This window comes from Eutrigla gurnardus (assembly GCF_963514095.1).
Source record: "Eutrigla gurnardus genome assembly, chromosome: 1".
Taxonomy (NCBI): domain Eukaryota; kingdom Metazoa; phylum Chordata; class Actinopteri; order Perciformes; family Triglidae; genus Eutrigla; species Eutrigla gurnardus.
Window position 1 is genome coordinate 34,765,138 of NC_139915.1, and position 24,571 is coordinate 34,789,708.

The 24,571-nt window shown below is 44.1% G+C and overlaps 2 protein-coding genes across 2 annotated transcripts in view; both read left to right on the forward strand.

Annotated features, from left to right (window-relative positions):
• Window positions 1-24,571, forward strand: part of LOC311015324 (uncharacterized protein) — a gene marked incomplete at its 3' end in the record, with an annotated part of 558,532 nt that overhangs the window by 200,523 nt on the left and 333,438 nt on the right. Inside the window, exons 15-18 of the mRNA XM_084012477.1 lie at window positions 7,924-8,103; window positions 8,734-8,790; window positions 9,767-9,898; window positions 11,272-11,403. Coding sequence (XP_083868603.1) covers window positions 7,924-8,103; window positions 8,734-8,790; window positions 9,767-9,898; window positions 11,272-11,403 — 501 coding nt within the window. The remainder of the gene's footprint in view (window positions 1-7,923; window positions 8,104-8,733; window positions 8,791-9,766; window positions 9,899-11,271; window positions 11,404-24,571) is intronic.
• LOC311029304 (protein NLRC3-like) lies at window positions 13,548-22,998 on the forward strand. Its single transcript, XM_084034383.1, has 5 exons — window positions 13,548-13,710; window positions 14,320-16,117; window positions 18,739-18,912; window positions 19,448-19,621; window positions 20,966-22,998. Exons 1-5 carry the CDS (start codon window positions 13,674-13,676, stop codon window positions 21,552-21,554), a joined length of 2,772 nt encoding a protein of 923 aa, XP_083890509.1. The 5' UTR covers window positions 13,548-13,673; the 3' UTR covers window positions 21,555-22,998.

The following is a 24,571-nucleotide window of genomic DNA, read 5'->3' on the forward strand; positions in this document are numbered from 1 at the left end:
CCGCATCCCGGCCAGCTCCCGCTCCAGCATGTCGAACCCGGTTTGCTGGAGCTGCAGGAACGGGTGGTCCTGCGGCCTCATGCTGCTGCTGCTGCCACGGCGTCGTGCTTGAGGGCGCCGCGCGGCTCCCTCAGCTGCCCCGTGCGCGCTGGTCCCGAGGCCAGGGTCTTCTTCCTGAGAAGCTACGTGACATTGTTTTGATTTATTTTATGGCTGTGTTACATTTAATAAATGTCAAAAATGATTAAAAAGATTTTCACGACATCTCTATTTATGTGAACTTTATTTATGTACCTTGGGGTTGGACAGCTGGTGCATCGGGTTGGGTGCCGACCTCTAAGCCCCCAAAACCCTCAACACTTTCAGCGGTCAGTGTTGACGCAGCGATATCCTCTGCTGGCGTGAGGTCCTGGTAACTGCCAGATCCTCCTCCAGTCTTTTGACGCGCTTTCAAGTTGGCCGCAAGCTTGGCCTTTCCTCTTCTCCTGACGTCGTTGTATCACTTACGGCAATGGAGAGATGTCCTATTTTGTCCAGCTGCTGAGACAATTACGGCGATTTCCTCCCAAGCCGCTTTCACTGAAGCAATTTTGGGTGGGTTTCTCCCATCCCCATATAAAACCAACTCACGTTCTTTGACTGCTCTGACAAGCACATCCGTATCTTCTTTGGTGAACCTATCATTGCGTGCGCCTGGCAAACCCGCCATCATAATAGCAATCCGCCATGGAACATGCGCCGATCGTTCTTAAAGGGGATGCGAGAAAACGCTCTGATTGGTTCATTGCACGTTACGCCCAAACCACACCTACGGGTAATTAGGCTGCTTCAGACCAACCCTTTTGACACTTGCTCCGCGGCGGAAGTGTCATTTATCCGCCTGTAAAATAGCGATAGCGCCGTAGAACCGCCAACAAAGCTACTTGCGCAATGCGCTTTCCCACTTCCGTTTCAGACCGTTAAAATAGGGCCCCTTGTGTTCATGAAGTCGCCCCCTTCACACACACACACACACACACACACACACACACACACACACACACACACACACGCATGTAGAAGGCTCCACCCCCAAGGGTGTCTGGACACTAGAGGACAGCCGACAGCGGGCACTCGGCCGTCGGCCCGGATCCCCCGCCCCCGCCCGCGTTCGACTACTGTTTTGGCTTAAATATCTGAAATAAAAAAACATATTCACTTTTTGTTGATATGTATCATCTAGATGCAGTGTAATAACTAGTTCGGCTGCACTGCATATTTCATATATTCAGTAGATATATCATTTTACAACCCTATCTCCAATCCTAATTCAGAAACCGGAAGTACTACAACTGTGAGGCTGATCTGTATCAAGCTAAAGGGCGGGCCTGTAGGGAATTGTAGTTTTTTTTTTAATATTAGTGTTTTTCCTAGAAATTGGCATCCCCAACTGTCATCCAGGAGACCATGTCGCTTTGGAAAAAAGCCTATACTTCATACCTGCCACTTTTACCTTTACCTGACAAAAATCCCTCACAACTTGGACTCAATTTGTAGTGATTATATTGTAAATCCTGATTGCTCTGCATGATATATTGAAAAAAAATCTACTTTTGACACCTGACTCAAATGGCTGTTTGTTGCCCAACTGTTTTGTCAAACTGAGTAGGTCTACAGCTTAAGGATGGGTAAATAGCATGTTGAATTTTCAAACTAACAGCCACCTTAATATCCTGGCAATAAGTCCCCTTAAGTTTTAGATAATAGCTTACTTTAACATCTACACCCAGCAAACAAGAGTAAACAAATGTCAAAGTTACAGTTACTTATTTGGCATGCTACTTTATCCTGAATATTGGCCTAGTTTACATTTTCAAGACAGCACTATGCTTCATTTAGCAAAAATCTAACATTATCATTATGTTTGCTAGCTTAAAGCACACGTAGCTAGCTAAGAGGCTAACCTATATTGTGCAGCCTGTTGCACATTTCAACAAGGTATTACATATCTCTAACCCATGAAATTGATACAGTGCAGTCAGAACGACAACAACGGTGGTTTAAGATCAAATACAGGACATTTCCAACGTATTGTTTGCATGCATGCTGAAGTTACTTCATAGACAGTAAAGTTGTACTTACGTAGCAGAGTCGAAAAACGCAATGATCGTCGGGATCGTTGTATGTGCGCACTGACGTGTCACGTCAATGGTCACGTGGCAAAATAAATCATAATAGAAATGATGCATTCTGCTCAATTTCCTCAGCTCACTCCACCTGCTCTCGAGCAAAATGAAATGATAGGAAATGAATATAGTCCATTTAAGGATATTTAATATTGGCCCTCTGCTTCTTAATCATGGAGAAATAACAACTTCAAATAAGTCCAACATTTAAACACTGTAACCAATGGATGATATTAAGCTTAAAGCATATCGTTTTACAGAGAAACAGCCGATATTTTGTGACCTGTTGTGACAAAAAATATGATTCAGTTAACAGTTACCATGGAAACGAACGTCTCTTTCTTCGTCTGTATCCGACGGTGAGGGATTTACATGCGGGTCATAGAATATGAATGAAAATGAAAATGTGTCATTTATTTGTTTGTTTGTTATCCAACTCCACTTACTCAGGAGCTAAATACTAATAAAACAAATACAGTCAAGCAACCCGCACGTTGGCTAATCCCCTTGCAGTATGTGACGAGTACGGATGAGACTGTGTTGGCCAAAGTGATGCACCATGCACGATAAATGATTGCCTGAAGGAAAATATGTCTTCCTATTCATTTATTTGTTTGTTTATAATCCAACTCCATGGTCATATCCCCTTTGCGTCACTGTCGGACGCAGAGGGTCCCCTCTGCGTCCGACAGTGACGCAAAGGGGATATGACCAATCGTCAGTATGTGACGAGTAGGGCTTATCACAGACAGAGGGAAATGACTTCATAAATTCATGCAGAGCTGCTTCAGTATGCTTTGACTCAAATACACGGTCCCACTGTATGTTCTGTACGTCTTCAATAAAGGCATTATCACAGAAATGTCTCTTCTATATCATTTTAGGTCCAACTTTGGGGACTTTCACTTTTCTTGCCATAGCAATCATGTTATGATCACTAAATCCAATTGGCACTGAAACGACCTTTGAGCATTTATCTCCTGAATTAGTAAAAAGATGATCTATGCAAGTTGAAGACAATACACCTGCATTGTTGATATTTATTCTGGTTGGTAGATTTATCATTTGAGCTAGGTTACATACGGTGGCAGTGTCATTAAGCTTTCTTTTCATAGGGCAGTTTTTTGAGAGCCAGTCTATATTTAAGTCTCCTAAGAAATACATTTCTCTGTCTGTCAGAAACATTCTGAAGCATTGCACAGATTTTCTCAAGATATGCTGCATCCGAGGAAGGTGGTCTACAGCAGCAGCAGATTAGTAATGGCTTTAGATGTGGCAAGTGAACCTGGATCCAGATTGATCTACATCTGTCAAGTCCAGATCTCCTCTTTGTTTCATTGGAATGTGGTCTTGTACATAAAAGGCTCCTCCTCCCCCGTATCTGTTTCTATCAAGTCTAATTATATTGTAACCTTGTATAAATACCTCAGTATTGTCAATTGAATCATCCCAACGAGTTTCAGAAATCGCTACTATATGTAGATCATTTTCAACATTATTTTACTCAACTCAGTTACCTTGTTTTTCAGACTACAGATGTTTAAGTGGGCAACTTTGAGTCCTTTTTGGGGAAGTTTGATAGACATTTAAAGTTAGTAAGGATTTGCAGAATAGATGTCAACTCTAAAAAATAAAAATAAAAACCACAGTAAAAACACAAAAACATGTAGATCAGCAAACCACAAACTATGCAAATGTTTCCAAATCCTTTAAGCTCCTGACCATTAGCACTTGTGCCTGCTCAGGTGCACCATTTAGCTTTATGTAGACTTTGCAGTTGGACGACCATGTTGCTTGTATTTTTCCCTCTTTGCGTCGGTACCGAGCTCTTTTAGCGATGTCAGCATTGCTCTTCTGGTTGGCGTTGCTCGTCTGGTTGGGAATAGAATGTTTGATAGTAGTTTGGAAAGCGTTGTTTAACTTTCTCTGGACAAGTTTCTATTTCTTTTGTTGCAGAATTTCTTCTTTTATGTTTAGTTCTATCCGCTTGTTGTTTTCTTAACTTCTATGATAGAAGTCTCAGTGATTTCCCACCGACTTCATAGTATTGTTGCTTTGTGAAAAGGAGTTTTCTTTGGATTTCCTGAGTATTTATTTCATCTATTTCTTTTTTTCATTGTATAATCTTATGTTTGTTGTCATCTTGGGGAGACTTTGCATGTTGGTTCTGTCGTCTCTTCAAGTCCTCTTCTCATGTTCTAACTTTTTCTTCTCTAATTGTCTTCTCATATGAGGAGATGGCTATTATTTGACCCCTGATCACCGCTTTTAGTGCATCCCAGAGAATAGCTGGAGTCACTTCTTCATCATCATTATTTTCCAAATCCATTTTAATTTCACTTTTCAAGGTATCTTTAATAACTTGGTTATTGAGAATGTTTGAGTTCAGTCTCCAGAGAGTGGACTTCCTCTTCCTGTTCAACTGGACTGACATAGAAATGGGACCATGGTCTGAAATAGTACTGGCTCCTGTTTCACAATCATCCACTCAACTTGTTTTCCCACATTGATTTTCTGCAGAAGACATGAACACACATTCTTTGCCGTTCCTTCTTTCTCTGTACCTCTGTTCCCTCACCATACAAGGCGGCAGTGTGTTACCCCAAAATACATCAAACACATAAACACATCATTTTAATATCACAGGATGTGACAGAGCTATTTAAATGGGCAGGAAAACATTTAAACGTAACAACAAATCTCCTCACAACCATGACAAGATATACAGGAGGGAGAACAGCGACCTCTGCTGGGCAAATTAAAACAGTACGTGGATGGGAGAAAACGAAAAGGAAACTTCTCACATGTAGCACAAGTAGGCTACAGGTCCCCGTCCCATGGAACAGGAAGTAGCTGTTTGTGTGGTTAGACTGCAGCGTTTCTCTCCGCCTCCTGTTGATCACATCTACTTCCCCAACGAGGCGCGGCTCATCTGGAACCAGCCTCATATATTCATGTGAAGACTGAAGCCCTTGCTGTCTGTGATCACCTGTCGACGGCGGCCTGAGGTAAGCTGACGACAGCCGATGGGAACTTGTGAAATGAATGAGAGAATAAATCATCGTTAATTCCCCTCAAATGTATTCAACTAAAGCAAGGGCGGAACTTTGAGTTGAACATGGCGGGGCATGACTTCCTCATGCTCTCTCTTTTCTATAGATTTATAGTGGGGGGGCCGTTATCGGCGTTTACGTGCTGCGTTAACGCGAGACTCTTATCGGGCGACACCAAAATCTCGCCGTTAATCTACTCTCAAAGTTGGGTTGGGAGCTGGGTCTATACTAAGCAAGCTGGGGGACTTTCACGGCGCGCGCACGACAATCGCGCGCGACCCGCCGCCCCCCTGTTCAGACCAGACACGTATTTCTCCGCGACGGTCGACAAGCGCTTCTACTCAGCTGTTGTTCATTCAGAGCTATTTTTATCATAACCTCCTAAAACCAATACGCCATGTTTCTGTAACCAAGAAGTTTGTTCACTTCTTTATTTATCCGTTCTCTGTCTCTAGAGACACACACACACACACACACACTCACACACTCACACACACACACACACACACACACACTCACACACACTCACACACACACACACACACACTCTCACACACACACACACACACACACACACACACACACACACACACACAACACACGCACACAATAGACAGCTCTTTAAAATCAGGTTAAATCAAGATGTCTTGACTCTGTTGGGTGTTATGTCATACCCCCCCCCCCCCCCCCCCTAGCGTTGCTAGGTTACCAACTCAGAGCACCACTGCTATAAAACATTGAGGGGAAACGCTGGTAGAAAGTACAAATATGAGTTTGAACATGTCGGGAGGAAAAGTACAAAGTTGTCAGAAACATAAATACTCAAGTAAAGTACAGATACCTGAAAAGTCTCCTTAAGTCCAGTAACCACGTATTTGTACTTTGTTCCTTCCATCTCTGGTGAAATGTGATTTAGGAAGGAAGACGAGCTCTTCTTGTCCTGGTTCTTGTTTGCTTGTTTACTCCGTCGGCTGCATAGCTGTGAAGTTATCCAGTTCACCAGCCGTTTGTGCTTTTGACTCACATCTAGAAAACTGGGCTCATGTGGGACACGCCTGATCTCCAGTCCCTTTATTTCCTGTTCCAACTAAATCTAGTCATCAGGACGGTTACTAGGTTTAGACTGAAATGACACAGCTTCAAGGGGGCGGGGTCACAGAAAAGGGGCAGGGCTAATGTCAATCAGAAGCTGTCAGTGACGTATAGGATTCTGACTAAATAAATGTTGAGGATATAAATCAGTCATAAATAATCATCAAATCATGTTTGTGATTCATTCAAGCAACAAAATATGCATCGAGTTGTTGGAATGTGTTTTGGTTTGTTGGTCTCTAGTCGTCCCACTTTCTCAAATCTGATGCTAATGTGGGACAGCATGCTTTGGGTCATCTGGGACAGTCATGGAAGCTCTCTAAACGGGGAAAGGTGCATTCAGGGACTTCCTGAATCAAACCAGGAAGGAGAAACTACCTGCAGATGTCAGACAGGGCTTCATGGCAAATACAGTCGGTCCCAGTCTAAACACTGATTGTCTAGATAACTAGCACATACTCAGCTAGCTCTGTAGCTAGCAACATTAGCCTGCCAACTAGCCCAGTTAACTCCTTGGTCTCATGCTGGTAGACAATGTTCTGTTCTCTCGCTCTCTCTATCGGATTCATGAAGCTTAACTAGTGAGAATCTGAAATCTAAATGTATTGTATCAGGATGCAGGAGCAGAGACCAGACTCCCCTGGACCTGGACCTGGACCCAGCTGTGTGTCCATGAAGAGTGACCGGTCTATGGGTTACCCTATTCATTTTAAAACTGGACAAGCTGCTGATGGAAGGTAAGAACTGAACCTGAACTCTCCTTAGAGGATGAATCAGGTCTAGACCAGCCCCCTTAAACAGTAACTCAGAGTCCACCAGCCCTGAATCCTGCAACCCATCAGGTCTTCTGAGCCACGATGATGTGAGAGAGTGACAGTGTCGTGTTTCACTGAAACTCTCACAGAAAGGACCAATTAAATGGTTTTTAACTGGGATTAAACTACAAAATAATAAATATACAATCAAACCTTAAAGAGACAGTGAGGAGAAAACCTTCTGAAAGAAAAGACTCATAGACGCCGAGAAACCTTAAGAGTTAGAGAGAAGCTAACTTGGCTAACACGAAGGCTAATGACAAAGAAGAGTAGTGGGGAGGCTAAGCTAAGCTAAGCTAAGAACAAAAAGACTCCAAACCAACAGACACCAAACCCGAGCACCGTCTTCCTCTCACTCAAGGGAGGTTGTAGAGTAGTAAAGTAAGACACTTTATATCCAGCAAACTCTTATTTTAGGTGTTAAGGTAACTGATAATGCCCGAGGACGTGTCTATTATCAGGAGGTAATGGACTACGTGGAGGCCAGGACCGTCCGATGCCCAGTGGAGAGTTAGCAACCAAAATGTAAAGTTTTTAAGAGTCATAACTCCGTTTTCCCATCATTGTTACCCCATACAGTTCTAATGCAACGGAAACGTTGTCCACTGCTCCTAGTGTGAGTGTAGCACTAAGACGAGTGTTCACATGTCCACGTGGTCTCATGTGACCCAGATCCATTCAAAGTATTGATCCTGACACTAGCATCAACTCTCAGAACATGACTCATCAATATAACCAAAGCAAACTGATTAATGAAGCTTAACTAGTGAGAATCTTAAAGTGTATTTATTGTATCAGGATGCAGCAGCAGAGACCAGACTCCCCTGGACCTGGACCTGGACCTGGACCCAGCTGTGTGTCCATAAAGAGTGTCCAGTCTACCAGCAAAACGGCATTGACCCTGAAAACACCCCAGCCAAAAGGAAAAAGAAAGACTCGGCAACAGACACAGACGACCGACACACCACAGACATTAAGGTCAGTCTGCTTGACAGCATAAACAACAAACTGGATCTTCTAACGTCACGAGGAAGTTAAAGACATGCAATAGCCTGGCATTTCCCCAAAACAGCATTGTAACACTGCAAGAACCAGACCTGTTAATACAAATGCATATTGTTACTAAAGAAAATAAACTGATGAAAGAAAGTGGACCTACAAACCCGCTCCATGCACGACATCCCAGAATCGTTAATCCCAGACTTCATGACAACCTCACGTAGAGGAGGATCTGTTCTAAAGGGGATCTGAGCCTCAACAGGCCAGCCACCTCCTGCTGGGTCTGGTGGCGGCCCAAAGGAGGTGAGGACAAGGCAGCAAGGAGGAGGAGACGGGAGACAGATTTAAACTTGTATCATCAAGTTAAAACCTACATTTAAATAATAAATAAATCCAGAAAGTTCTTCCCGGATCCGGCTGTCCTGACCGGTTCTGACTGCCCCATAGCCACGCCAATGCCTCTTTGTCCACAGAGCCTGACCAGAGATAACCCTCTCCTTATATATTTATTATTATTATTATTATTTTCTGTCTTTTTTCCTTTCCTCTCCCTCACTTTGATTAATACTCTCCTCCTTTTGCTCTTTCCTCTCTCTATCTTTCACACAGAAAACTCCTCCATTCACCCAGTGAACGGTCTATGGCTGAACAAGCTGCTGATGGAAGGTAAGAACTGAACCTAGACTCTCCTTGGAGGATAAATCAGGTCTAGACCAGCCAGAGAAAAGTTAAGAGTCAGAGAGAAGCTAACTTGGCTAACGTCACAGCTAATGCCAAAGAAGTGGATCTACACTAAGCTCAGCTAAACTAAGCTGGGTTTACATCGGAGCTACTTGAAAACCTGGTCCATCAGCATCAGACTCCAAGTGGGTCTGACCAAACTGGGTACCTGATGCATTGGGAGACCGGTTTGGTCTAAACAGGTAAAGAAATCCAGAGGAATCAGGAACAGGTAACCGGTCAAAGTCCAGGAACAGGTACGAAGGGAGAAACAGACACGTATCAGGTCCTGGATCAGGCCAGGGTTCAGGTTTTCATGGGAAGCAAAGGCAACGTTGGAACTTTGATATTTTTTTAACTTTAATCATCCATTAACAGACAGTTCAAGGCAAGCAAGCAGCAACCAGAGAGACAATCTGTCAAGTCTGTGTTAGAAAGACTCACACAAGGACCAACAGCAGCCATATCAAGTACAGTTACACTCAAGGGAGGTTGTAGAGTAGTAAAGTAAGACTCTTTATATCCAGCAAACTCTTATTTTAGGTGTTAAGCTAACTGATAATGCCCGAGGACGTGTCTATTATCAGGAGGTAATGGACTACGTGGAGGCCAGAACCGTCCGATGCCCAGTGGAGAGTTAGCAACCAAAATGTAAAGTTTAAGAGTCATAACTCCGTTTTCCCATCATTGTCACCCCATACAGTTCTAATGCAACGGAAACGTTGTCCACTGCTCCTAGTGTGAGTGTAGCACTAAGACGAGTGTTCACATGTCCACGTGGTCTCATGTGACCCAGATCCATTCAAAGTATTGATCCTGACACTAGCATCAACTCTCAGAACATGACTCATCAATATAACCAAAGCAAACTGATTAATGAAGCTTAACTAGTGAGAATCTTAAAGTGTATTTATTGTATCAGGATGCAGCAGCAGAGACCAGACTCACCTGGACCTGGACCTGGACCTGGACCCAGCTGTGTGTCCATGAAGAGTGGCCGGTCTATGGGTCACCCTCCTCTTCATTTTAAAACTGAACAAGCTGCTGATGGAAGGTAAGAACTGAACCTGGACTCTCCTTGGAGGATAAATCAGGTCTAGACCAGCCAGAGAAAAGTTAAGAGTCAGAGAGAAGCTAACTTGGCTAACGTCACAGCTAATGCCAACTTCTTTATTTATCCGTTCTCTGTCTCTAGAGACACGCACACACACACACACGCACACCCACACACGCACACACACACACGCACACACATACACACACACACACGCACACCCACACACGCACACACACACACACACACACACGCACACACACACACACACACAAACACACGCACACAATAGACAGCTCTTTAAAATCAGGTTAAATCAAGATGTCTTGACTCTGTTGGGTGTTATGTCATAACCCCCCTAGCGTTGCTAGGTTACCAACTCAGAGCACCACTGCTATAAAACATCGAGGGGAAACGCTGGTAGAAAGTACAAATATGAGTTTGAACATGTCGGGAGGAAAAGTACAAAGTTGTCAGAAACATAAATACTCAAGTAAAGTACAGATACCTGAAAAGTCTACTTAAGTCCAGTAACCACGTATTTGTACTTTGTTCCTTCCATCTCTGGTGAAATGTGATTTAGGAAGGAAGACGAGCTCTTCTTGTCCTGGTTCTTGTTTGCTTGTTTACTCCGTCGGCTGCATAGCTGTGAAGTTATCCAGTTCACCAGCCGTTTGTGCTTTTGACTCACATCTAGAAAACTGGGCTCATGTGGGACACGCCTGATCTCCAGTCCCTTTATTTCCTGTTCCAACTAAATCTAGTCATCAGGACGGTTGCTAGGTTTAGACTGAAATGACGCAGCTTTAAGGGGGCGGGGTCACAGAAAAGGGGCAGGGCTAATGTCAATCAGAAGCTGTCAGTGACGTATAGGATTCTGACTAAATGAATGTTGAGGATATAAATCAGTCATAAATAATCATCAAATCATGTTTGTGATTCATTCAAGCAACAAAATATGCATCGAGTTGTTGGAATGTGTTTTGGTTTGTTGGTCTCTAGTCGTCCCACTTTCTCAAATCTGATGCTAATGTGGGACAGCATGCTTTGGGTCATCTGGGACAGTCATGGAAGCTCTCTAAACGGGGAAAGGTGCATTCAGGGACTTCCTGAATCAAACCAGGAAGGAGAAACTACCTGCAGATGTCAGACAGGGCTTCATGGCAAATACAGTCGGTCCCGGTCTAAACACTGATTGTCTAGATAACTAGCACATACTCAGCTAGCTCTGTAGCTAGCAACATTAGCCTGCCAACTAGCCCAGTTAACTCCTTGGTCTCATGCTGGTAGACAATGTTCTGTTCTCTCGCTCTCTCTATCGGATTCATGAAGCTTAACTAGTGAGAATCTGAAATCTAAATGTATTGTATCAGGATGCAGCAGCAGAGACCAGACTCCCCTGGACCTGGACCTGGACCTGGACCCAGCTGTGTGTCCATGAAGAGTGACTGGTCTATGGGTCACCCTCCTCTTCATTTTAAAACTGAACAAGCTGCTGATGGAAGGTAAGAACTGAACCTGAACTCTCCTTAGAGGATGAATCAGGTCTAGACCAGCCCCCCTTAAACTCAGAGTCCACCAGCCCTGAATCCTGCAACCCATCAGGTCTTCTGAGCCACGATGATGTGAGAGAGTGACAGTGTCGTGTTTCACTGAAACTCTCACAGAAAGGACCAATTAAATGTTTTTAACTGGGATTAAACTACAAAATAATAAATATACAATCAAACCTTAAAGAGACAGTGAGGAGAAAACCTTCTGAAAGAAAAGACTCATAGACGCCGAGAAACCTTAAGAGTTAGAGAGAAGCTAACTTGGCTAACATGAAGGCTAATGACAAAGAAGAGTAGTGGGGAGGCTAAGCTAAGCTAAGCTAAGAACAAAAAGACTCCAAACCAACAGACACCAAACTCGAGCACCGTCTTCCTCTCACTCAAGGGAGGTTGTAGAGTAGTAAAGTAAGACACTTTATATCCAGCAAACTCTTATTTTAGGTGATAAGGTAACTGATAATGCCCGAGGACGTGTCTATTACCAGGAGGTAATGGACTACGTGGAGGCCAGAACCGTCCGATGCCCAGTGGAGAGTTAGCAACCAAAATGTAAAGTTTTTAAGAGTCATAACTCCGTTTTCCCATCATTGTCACCCCATACAGTTCTAATGCAACGGAAACGTTGTCCACTGCTGCTAGTGTGAGTGTAGCACTAAGACGAGTGTTCACATGTCCACGTGGTCTCATGTGACCCAGATCCATTCAAAGTATTGATCCTGACACTAGCATCAACTCTCAGAACATGACTCATCAATATCATCAAAGCAAACTGATTAATGAAGCTTAACTAGTGAGAATCTTAAAGTGTATTTATTGTATCAGGATGCAGCAGCAGAGACCAGACTCACCTGGACCTGGACCTGGACCCGGACCCAGCTGTGTGTCCATGAAGAGTGACTGGTCTATGGGTCACCCTTTTAATTTTAAAACTGGACAAGCTGCTGATGGAAGGTAAGAACTGAACCTGGACTCTCCTTGGAGGATAAATCAGGTCTAGACCAGCCAGAGAAGAGTTAAGAGTCAGAGAGAAGCTAACTTAGCTAACGTCACAGCTAATGCCAAAGAAGTGGATCTAGACTAAGCTCAGCTAAACTAAGCTGGGTTTACATCGGAGCTACTTGAAAACCTGGTCCATCAGCATCAGACTCCAAGTGGGTCTGACCAAACTGGGTACTTGATGCGTTGGGAGACCGGTTTGGTCTAAACAGGTAAAGAAATCCAGAGGAATCAGGAACAGGTAACCAGTCAAAGTCCAGGAACAGGTACGAAGGGAGAAACAGACACATATCAGGTCCTGGATCAGGCCAGGGTTCAGGTATTCATGGGAAGCAAAGGCAACGTTGGAACTTTGATATTTTTTTTAACTTTAATCATCCATTAACAGACAGTTCAAGGCAAGCAAGCAGCAACCAGAGAGACAATCTGTCAAGTCTGTGTTAGAAAGACTCACACAAGGACCAACAGCAGCCATATCAAGTACAGTTCACCAGCTACACCATCTGGACCAAGACCTGAATGAGGTTTCCTGCAGGTTTGAGAAGCCAACGGTTAGCTACTAAGATGACTTTAACACGTAGCTGTAAAGTTGACCTTGAATTATGAAGCTAACTTTGTTAGCAGCTTCACACCAGAATCCACATGGATCCAGATCCAGTAAGGTTGCCGCTCAGGGTGCCGCTCTGCCGCTTGTGTTCATCAGAACCCGAGGCTTCAAAACAGTAGTCCACAAACCAACGGGTGACGTCGCCATGACAACGTCCACTTGTGATCTCCAGTCTGTGCTTTAGTGACTCTTTGAACTTGGTTTTCTCCACAGAGTTCAGCAGATCTCAGAGGTTCCGTTTACCCGGCAGCATCAAACACACCTGGACTCCATATTTATGGTGAGTACATGTACAAGCTCACCTTTCACTATTAACCACATCCACTACAGATTCAATGCTGAACTGGTTCTAGTGGTCTCCATGCTGCTCAGACCCACACATGAATCCCATGTTGGGTTCTTTAGAGTTCATGTTCAGTTTATCCTTCTGTTCCAGCTGCTGGAGGAGAACATCTGCACTTTTGTGAAGAACGAGCTGAAGAAGATCCAGAAGGTCCTGAGTCCAGATTACCCAGAATGCTTGGAGAGTGAGGACGAGGAGTTGTTGGACGGTGAGGATGAAGAGCAGAGGAGGAGCAGAGAGGCGTTTCAGAAGATCACAGTGGACTTCCTGAGGAGAATGAAGCAGGAGGAGCTGGCTGACTGTGTGCTGATGGGTAAGAGGATTTTAACAGATTTAACATGGTGGAAAGAAGAGAAGGATTCAATATGAAGAACTTCATATTTCCAAACTCTTAATAGGCTGCACACAACTTCAATGTTTGTTAATGTTCGGATGTCAGAATCGATATTCCAACACTCAAGTTCTACAGAGTTCAGACAGGATCACGACCGTTTCAGAGAAACAGGTGTTTCACTTCACCCAGTGACCGTGTTAACTGGTGACTTTCAGCTCGTAGGAACTAAATGGTTAGGTTACGGTCTACCAGGATATTTAGAAAACCCAACGGTACTATTTTCAACACGTCATCATCCCGTCTCTTTCTATGATGCTGTATTGTGATGTGTTGTAGTGACTGACTCGTGGAGCTTTGCAGCTGCATTTCAAAGGGTTATATCCTTCAGTTCTGTTTGTCTTGTAAAAGTCTTTCATTTATTTTATGTTGCACCTGATTGATATTGTCTCCAATAGTTCTGATTTAATCATTAAATAAGTCACTCATACTGAGGACTACAGGGATACATGGCTCTAATACATGGCTTGTTCATAGACTGTAAAAGGGTCTGTAGGATCCACTAACTGGGTTCCTTTGTTGTTTATCCAGGAACCGCTGGTGCAGTGTACCAACGTAAACTCAAGTCTAACCTCAAGAAGAAGTTCCAGTGTTTGTTTGAGGGCATCACTAAAGCCGGAAACCCAACCCTCCTGAATCAGGTCTACACGGAGCTCCACGTCACAGAGGGAGGGACTGCAGAGGTCAATGACCAACATGAGGTCAGACAGATTGAAACGGCATCCAGGAAACCAGACAGACCAGAAACAACCATCAGACAAGAAGACATCTTTAAAGGCTCACCTGGAAGGGATGAACCAATCAGAACAGTGATGACAAAGGGAGTGGCTGGCATCGGGAAAACAGTGTTAACACAGAAGTTCACTCTGGACTGGGCTGAAGACAAAGCCAACCAGGACATACAGTTCACGTTTCCATTCACTTTCAGAGAGCTGAACCTGCTGAAAGAGAAGAAGTTCAGCTTGGTGGAACTCCTTCATCACTTCTTCCCTGGAACCAAAGAAGCAGGAATCTGCAGGTTTGAAGGGTTCCAGGTTGTGTTCATCTTTGACGGTCTGGACGAGTGTCGACTTCCTCTGGACTTCCACAACAACGAGATCCTGACTGATGTTACAGAGTCCACCTCAGTCCAAGTGCTGCTGACAAACCTCATCAGGGGGGAACTGCTTCCCTCTGCTCGCCTCTGGATAACCACAAGACCTGCAGCAGCCAATCAGATCCCTCCTGGGTGTGTTGACATGGTGACAGAGGTCAGAGGGTTCACTGACCCACAGAAGGAGGACTACTTCAGGAAGAGGTTCAGAGATGAGGAGCAGGCCAACAGGATCATGGCCCACATCAAGACCTCACGGAGCCTCCACATCATGTGCCACATCCCGGTCTTCTGCTGGATCACTGCTACAGTTCTGGAGGACGTGTTGAAGACCAGGGAGGGAGGGGAGCTGCCCAAGACCCTGACCGAGATGTACATCCACTTCCTGGTGGTTCAGTCCAAACTGAAGAACGTCAAGTATGATGGAGGAGCTGCGACGGATCCACACTGGAGTCCAGAGACCGGGAAGATGATTGAGTCTCTGGGAAAACTGGCTTTTGAGCAGCTGCAGAAAGGAAACCTGATCTTCTATGAACCAGACCTGACAGAGTGTGGCATCGATATCAAAGCAGCCTCAGTGTACTCAGGAGTGTTCACACAGGTCTTCAGAGAGGAGAGAGGACTGTACCAGGACCAGGTGTTCTGCTTCGTCCATCTGAGTGTTCAGGAGTTTCTGGCTGCTCTTCATGTCCATCTGACCTTCATCAAGTCTGGTGTCAATCTGATGGCAGAAGAACCAACAACCTCCTGGGCGTCTGAAGTCACCAAACCTGAACTAACACATCTGCACCAGAGAGCTGTGGACAAGGCCTTACAGAGTCCCAACGGACACCTGGACCTGTTCCTCCGCTTCCTTCTGGGTCTGTCACTAGAGACCAATCAGAAACATCTACGAGGTCTGCTGACACAAACAGGAAGTAGCTCACAGACCAATCAGGGAACAGTCAGGTACATCAAGAAGAAGCTTAATGAGGATCTGTCTCCAGAGAGAAGCATCAATCTGTTCCACTGTCTGAATGAACTGAATGATCGTTCTCTGGTGGAGGAGATCCAACAGTCCATGACTTCAGGACGTCTCTCAGACGGTGACCTTTCTCCTTCTGAGTGGTCAGCTCTGGTCTTCATCTTACTGTCGTCAGAAAAACGTCTGGACGTGTTTGACCTGAAGAAATACTCTGCTTCAGAGGAGGCTCTTCTGAGGCTGCTGCCGGTGGTCCAAGCCTCCAGCAAAGCTCTGTAAATATAGTTTTTATATTCAAAATACAACGAACCACCATGGAATTACAAGGTTCTATCTGCATTCTGAATGATTTGATTGGTTTTCCAAACAGCAAAAAGTAAATAATAAATAGTAGTCATCCAAATAGTTACTTGAGGAAAAAAGTATTTAGTGAAAAAACTATTCAAGTACTGAGTACTTGCTGATTTACTGTTTCAATAATCAGAACCTGAAAGTAAAATTGACAAAAATATAAAATATCAATGTGCAAATTCATTCGGCTCCACCAAAAGAACAAATCACTAAAGGAAACCCAACTCTTTTCTCTGCAGTTTGATGTTTAAAGGCGCTTTATGTAAGAATGTGGCCAAAAACGGTACTACACTCAAATTCAAAACACTGTGGCGAGTCGTATCCGCCTCCCCCTCCACCCCCTCCCCTCCAGACTCGAGGTTGCCAGAGCTGTTGGCGATCCAAACGCGCCGAAGGCAGCCGGACAGCGGAGTAACAACGTTACTCATTTGGATCATAGAAACAAACGTTAGCAGCACAGCTCGTAACAGGACAGTGCTAATGCTGCTAGCGTTAGCTGTGCTGCTAACATTTGTTTCTATGATCTAAATGAATAACGTTGTTACTCGACAGTTCAAAGTATTAGAAATGTCCATCCCCGTCAAGCTATGATGCTAACTTAGTTAGCCAAGCTCAACTTACCCGTCTAGGAGAAGAGTAGACAATTCTGCATCCGATTTCAAATTCCTCTCAGCTTTCTACTGTCTCCACCGTTCAAATGCATCCCCTATATAGACCCTCGCTTTGCCTCGGTTTTTATCTTGGCGTTTTTGTGAATCATAACCAGCTCTTTTGGGTTTCGTTGCCTCCGCCATTGTAGCTCAGTCGAAACTGGCAACCCGTGGTTTACTCGGCAGCTGAGACTCTACTGACTGCAATGATTTGTAGACGCCAGTGGGTGGCGCCACGTGCCAAAACATGTTTTCAAAACATAAACCAGGATTTGCGGTCCAGAAAAGATTTTTTTAAATGTGAATATTTTGGCTGTACTGTTGTTGTTGGTGAGTTCAGTATGTTATATGATCATTATTCCTGAGTCTCTATGACATATTAGGAGGATTTTACGGCCAGTTGCTTTAGATTTCTTACATATTGTACCTTTAAATATTTGGACATCAAAATGAACGTGTTAACGCGGGATGATACATTTGTGGATTTAACACATTCATCTTTTTAATGCATTCACACTGTTGGCTCTCTGTACGTTGAAGTATAAAGAGAGAGAGTGAGACGGTGAGTATGAAGTCATCGGTTAGATTACAGTGTGGTACAGTGTGCAGCAGTGTATTGTGGGTACCGCATGTTTGTCGGTGAATAAATGCTACAACCAGACACAAGCTAACATTCCGTGTCTTGCCGTCAGCCGTCTGATAATTAAAGTGAAGGGGATTAGCACCGAAGTAAGCCAGACTTGTTCTGTTTTTTATTCTACATTTCTGATTCCTCTTCAGACTCAGTGGCTGTAACCTCTCAGAGAGAAGCTGTGAAGGTCTGTCCTCAGTTCTCAGCTCCCAGTCCTCCAGTCTAAGAGACCTGGACCTGAGTACCAACCACCTGCAGGATTCAGGACTGGAGCTGCTGTCTGCTGGTCTGAAGAGTCCACACTGTGGACTGGAAACTCTCAGGTCAGACTCAAGGACTTTGAGAAGTTTACCTATGAAGCTTCCAATGATCCGTTTACATGCACCAAATATTCACTTCTTTGCTCTTATTCCTGAAAAGACACTTTTGCTACTAATCTGTTTCCATGGCTGATGAAACCCGTTTCTGCTGGTAACGATCTAACAGCAGAAGAACAAAATCACTAAAGAAACCAAACGTCTTGTTTGTCTTTCCCCTGCCGTTCTAACTTTGAATAGTTTTACAAATCCAGCTGGCGTTTCTAAATGCTGTTGTCGTCATGAGGCTATGAACTCAGACAGGACGGCGTTTGGTTTCCTGGTGTATCTGGGACTTCACAACATGTACAAAGCAGCAATAGTGGTTATTTCATCCGTGATGGAGGAACCCTGGTTGTTTCTACATGGAGATAAGCCCCGCCTCCTCGCTGGTGTGTCTAGCATGAGTGTCGTGACTAAACACAAATGATCCCACAAATAAAACCAATTCATCCTGCAGTCAAACTCAAACATCACTTCAGGTTTGGTGTGAACGCAGCAGAAGAACTCACTTTCTGCTTGGAATGATAAGATTCTATCTAGTAAAACATGAAAAGAATCAATGATTTTCAAGGAAGACAAAGAGTTTTCTCATCATGTTTGAACACGTGAAGTTAGTGTTGGAACAGTGTCGTCAGAAGTTACATTGAATTCTTTTCTACCACATTTTACATTTATTTCTGCTTTTAGGATGAGTTTTTTTCTCATTGATAAAATCCTTGCTGGTTAAGTTTAAAGGTCAATGAATGAAATGTTCTTGTTGGTCTTGTGAAGGACTGCAATACAAACACAAGTTAAGTCTTTGTAAAGCCTGTTTTCGATCTTGCTGAGGAGTTTTCATTGTTAATTCCAAGGAGACGAACAGTTGTTTGTTCTAGTTTCATCACACATTTCTGATTCCTCTTCAGACTCAGTGGCTGTAACCTCTCAGAGAGAAGCTGTGAAGGTCTGTCCTCAGTTCTCAGCTCCCAGTCCTCCAGTCTAAGAGACCTGGACCTGAGTAACAACGACCTGCAGGATTCAGGACTGGAGCTGCTGTCTGCTGGTCTGAAGAGTCCACACTGTGGACTGGAAACTCTCAGGTCAGCCTCAAGGACTTTGAGAAGTTTACCTATGAAGCTTCCAATGATCCGTTTACATGCACCAAATATTCACTTCTTTGCTCTTATTCCTGAAAAGACACTTTTGCTAAAGTTCACATGGCGGCTCTAAAAGAGCAGTTGAACACATGAATGTCTGATATGTTCTGAGACTCCAAGTTTTGTATTTGACTTTATTCTCAGAATACTTGTTATTTAATTAATAATGTTACTTAATTCCTCCAGTTCAATATGAAAACTGACAACAAACATAGTTGAGATGTTATTGAATTACAGTTTTCTTTGCTAGTTGGTTTAAATCAGTAGCCAGATCTTTGTTGGGACACCAGGTCTGAAGACAGACCACATAGACTGGTTCTACTGTTGTTTCTTGACTTCTCGTCCTCCTCTATCCGTCTCTGTCCATCACTCAGCCACGCTTATCCCACCCAGTACAACATCAACACAACAACAGAGAATGATCACTTTTTCTCAGTTTAAAAGTCCCCAGAAGTGACAGAAGTGTGTGTGTCTTCAGTCTGTCAGGTTGTCTCATCACAGAGGACGGCTGTTCTTCTCTGGCCTCAGCTCTGGACTCCAACCCCTCCTATCTGAGACAGCTGGACCTGAGCTACAATCATCCAGGAGACTCAGGAGTCAAGCTGCTGTCTGCTGGACTGGAGGGTCCACACTGGAGACTGGACTCTCTCAGGTGAGGACAGATGGACAGACATCAGACTGGACTCCCAGGTGAGGACAGATGGACAGATATCAGACTGGACTCTCAGGTGAGGACAGATGGACAGACATCAGACTGGACTCTCTCAGGTGAGGACAGATGGACAGACATCAGACTGGACTCTCAGGTGAGGACAGATGGACAGACATCAGACTGGACACTCTCAGGTGAGGACAGATGGACAGACATCAGACTGGACTCTCAGGTGAGGACAGATGGACAGACATCAGACTGGACTCTCAGGTGAGGACAGATGGACAGACATCAGACTGGACACTCAGGTGAGGACAGATGGACAGACATCAGACTGGACACTCTCAGGTGAGGACAGATGGACTCTCAGGTGAGGACAGATGGACAGACATCAGACTGGACACTCTCAGGTGAGGACAGATGGACAGACATCAGACTGGACTCTCTCAGGTGAGGACAGGTGGACAGACATCAGACTGGACTCTCAGGTGAGGACAGATGGATAGACATCAGACTGGACTCTCAGGTGAGGACAGATGGACAGACATCAGACTGGACTCTCAGGTGAGGACAGATGGACAACAGTCTCTGACTGAGGAGCTGGGCTTCATGTTTACTGGTGTTTGCATGTCTTCCTGCAGGGTGGACCATGGGGGACAGCAGAGACTGAGACCTGGTCTGATGAAGTGTGAGTATGTCTTCAGTAACTCAGCTGCTCCAGATTTGAACGTGTTCATGACTGAAATCCGATTCTAATCAGGACGTAGCGTTTGTTTCTTGGTGGCTGTAAAGATGTCGTGTTGTGTTCACACCAAACGCCACATTTTCACCTTCAATTCCACACAAAGTCAACGCAGAGACGCAAACGGACGCCAATTCCTGCCGGACGGCAACGGAGGCGAATACCCAACATTCCCGTTGTTGTGGTGTTTGTGTGAGTTTAAATATTTGAAGTGAAGAGAGAAGTTCCTGAGACTCTGTGTCTCTAAAGCGTCTCAGCGTTGAGATGGTCCTCCTGTCGTCCTGACGTCCCTGAATCCTAAATGGAGGACCCAGATGTTGTCTCCTGGGTCTGTGGTCCCCCAGAGCTCTACCATAGTAGCTCACATTAGTCCACAGACCAGACCACAGTTTGGTCTGGTTTCAATCTTTACTCATTTTAGGCCCAACTGTGATATTTTTACTACCAACGATGTCGTTTTGTAGCGTTTTTGTTTTGTTCGTTAAGGTTTTTTCAGACGGTTTCAAACGTTGACCGTTGGGTCCAGAAAACACGTTGTTTCCATGGAAACGTAATAGAGAGTGGAGATGAGTTGTATGGGGACGTAGTTTAGTGGGAGACAGAGATGAACCTTTAGCTGCATTGTGTTTGTTCTCTCCATCAGATGTCTGTGAACTGGAACTGGACACAAACACAGTCAGCAGAAAACTCAAACTGGACGACAACAACAGGAAGGTGACACGTGTGGACGACGACCAGTCATATCCAGATCATCCAGACAGATTTGTCTCAGAGCCTCAGCTGCTGTGTAGAGACGGTCTGACTGGTCGCTGTTACTGGGAGGTCCAGTGGAGAGGAAGGGTTGATTTATCAGTGAGTTACAGAGGAATCAAGAGGAGAGGAAACGACTCTGAGTTTGGAGGGAATGATCAGTCCTGGAGTCTGAATTGTTATGATGGTGGTTACTCTGTCAGTCACAATAATAAACATACACACATCTCCTCCTCCTCCTCCTCCTCCTCCTCTGGTGTGGTAGCAGTGTACTTGGACTGTCCTGCTGGCACTCTGACCTTCTACAAAGTCTCCTCTGACAAACTGATCCACCTCTACACCTTCAACACCACATTCACTGAACCTCTTTATCCTGGGTTTGGATTCTGGTCTGGATCATCAGTCTGGTCTGGATCATCAGTGTCTCTGCGTCGTCTTTAGGTCTGAAGTCGTGTTCACACCGAACGTGAAGCTCATTTTTCACACGCTGTGATTACATATCCAATCCATTCCAATCCACTTTATTTAGATCCCATTTTAACAAACACAAGGTTTTCCAAAGTGCTGCACAAGATAAAACACAATAAAAAGTACAGAATAGAAAGATAAAAGGAATCAAATAAACAGATCAGATAAAAATATGCACGTATACACATAAAATCATCAAATCAACTCCCTACATGGTGTCAGAAGACAAAGACAATCCATCCAGAGTCAATTCAAAGATGAGAATCTGTGTCTCTAAAGAGTCTCAGCCAGGAACCAGATGTTGTCTCCTGGGTCTGTGGTCCCCCAGAGGTCTAGATAGTAGACCACATTAGTCCAGACACCAGACTATGTGAGGAACCAGAGACTGTGGTCCCCCAGAGGTCTAGATAGTAGACCACATTAGTCCAGAGACCAGACCGGACTATGTGAGGAACCAGAGACTGTCTGTGGTCCCCCAGAGGTCTAGATAGTTGACCACATTAGTCCAGAGACCAGACTATGTGAGGAACCAGAGACTGTGGTCCCCCAGAGGTCTAGATAGTAGCTCACATGAGTCCAGAGAGCAGACTATGTGAGGAACCAGAGACTGTGGTCCCCCAGAGGTCTAGATAGTAGCTCACATGAGTCCAGAGAGCAGACTATGTGAGGAACCAGAGACTGTCTGTGGTCCCCCAGAGGTCTAGATAGTAGCTCACATTAGTCCAGAGACCAGACTTTGTGAGGAACCAGAGACTGTGGTCCCCCAGAGGTCTAGATAGTAGCTCACATTAGTCCAGAGACCAGACTATGTGAGGAACCAGAGACTGTGGTCCCCCAGAGGTCTAGATAGTAGCTCACATTAGTCCATAGACCAGACTATGTGAGGAACCAGAGACTGTGGTCCCCCAGAGGTCTAGATAGTAGCTCACATTAGTCCAGAGAGCAGACTATGTGAGGAACCAGAGACTGTGGTCCCCCAGAGGTCTAGACCCTTGAATGGCTGACATCATTGAAGCTGTTCTTCTATATTAGTTCCACATATTCTATTGTAAATGTTCCGTTTTCATAATGATGTAACGATGTCATTCTACTATCTGACTGTGTGTATTGTTCTGCACCAATCACCACGTCACATTCCTTGTGTGTGAAAACATACTTGTCAATGAAGTGTTTGTGATCGTGTATTGATCCAGAAGATCCTTCAGTGTTTGGAATGAGATCTGCAATGTATCCCCTTCCACCTCTGCTCAACTCTTCTGCATGCTTCCCTTTCTCTCTCATGTTACTCTGATGGATAGTTGAACATGAAAACAAGAAATTACTATTCATTGGAATTCAAATAGAGTTCATACATTTTCATTTGATGCAAGTTTTATTTTAGAGGAAGAAAAGAACAGAATAAAGTTTGTCTTCACAATCTGGCATGGTTTTCCATGTTATTGTTTTGAAATGATCTTTTTCTTTAGAAAGGCAAATTACCATCACATACATGAATTCCAATCTTAGTCATTCAAAGACAGATAAAGATGCTTCCAGGAAGTCCATGTGATTTGGTCCATATTGGCCTTCTGGAATGTTTTTCTGAGAAGTGTTTAGATGGTATTTTGACTGGCAAACACTGGAAGAGGTCTAACATCCGAGGAAGAATCTTCATCCTGATTGACTCTATCCGGGAGCTTCAACTTAAAAAGGGAATAACATTCCATCTTTGGATGTCAGACTTTCTCTTTGAATGGAACGGGCCGTCATTGATATCATACAGTCTTGAGAAGTCCCTCGGTAATGAGACACCTAAATATTTCATGGACTCAGCCTCCCATTTCCAGTTGGACATGGTCCTAATGGAGGGTGGGGGGGTCATAGTTGAATGTCAGTACTTGAGTTTTGTTATTAATTTTACAACCAGAAATGAAACCAAATTCCTCTAATAATTTCATCCATTTTGGGAGTGTGTGTGTAGTTGTATTAAACGTATCAATAAGTGGTCAGCAAACAGGGCCAGTTTTTGCCCCCGGATGTCGTTGTTGCCCCCTTTCTATCTGATCTTTGCCTAATCAATGACTTCTGGGTTCTATAAACAGGGCGAAGAGGAGCAGCCATCACAGCACCCTCGTCTCCTTCCTCTTTCCAGAATGAATGAATGGTTAAATCACCGTTGATTTGAATTCTAGCTGTTGCTTTGTTGTATAATGCTGCAATCGTGTGGATTATAGTTGTATGAAAGCCACGTTTTAAAGTCCTTTCTATAAAAACTGAATGGAAGGCTTTCTCTGCATCCAAACTTCATATCAGTGTCTCTAGTTTGTGTGATTTGTCTCATAATGTGTGGTGTTTTCCTGATATTATCTTGGTCTGTGTTTGTCTGACAAAGCCAGTCTGGTCCTCATGTATTAATACTGCTAGTATATGTTCTATTCTTTAGTTCAAATGGAGGGGAATCCTTTAGAATCCTTATTTAGAAGACTTACAGGGCCATAACTCCCACACTCCAGCCTGTCTTTGCCCTCTTTAGGTAGGATTGAAATCATTGCCTCCCTCCATGAGGGGGGGTTTAATAATGTTGGAATGAATTGATCTTGCATTGTTTTGGACCATTCTGTGGTAAAGCCGTCTGTCCCTGGAGACTTCCCCCCTTTCATTCTCCTGATTGCTGATTGAATTTCTTCTTTTGTTATTTAGATATGAATTAGTCATTTTGTTCATCAGTAACCTTTGGGAGGTTTATCTGGGCCAGGAAGGCATCCATCTGGTTGGCGTTGCTCGTCTGGTTGGGAATCGAATGTTTGATAGTAGTTTTCAAAGCGTTGTTTAACTTTCTCTGGACAAGTTTCTATTTCTTTTGTTGCAGAATTTCTTCTTTTATGTTTAGTTCTATCCGCTTGTTGTTTTCTTAACTTCTATGATAGAAGTTTCAGGGATTTCCCACCGACTTCATAGTATTGTTGCTTTGTGAAAAGGAGTTTTCTTTGGATTTCCTGAGTATTTATTTC

Bases quoted from the DNA above. Each gene is read 5' to 3' on its own strand.
- LOC311029304 (XM_084034383.1), top strand. From the start codon at position 13,674: ATGAAGCAGGAGGAGCTGGCTGACTGTGTGCTGATGG. The intron at 13,711-14,319 runs GTAAGAGGATTT...TTGTTTATCCAG, and splicing joins GGCTGACTGTGTGCTGATGG to GAACCGCTGGTGCAGTGTAC. The intron at 16,118-18,738 runs GTAAATATAGTT...ATTCCTCTTCAG, and splicing joins CAAGCCTCCAGCAAAGCTCT to ACTCAGTGGCTGTAACCTCT.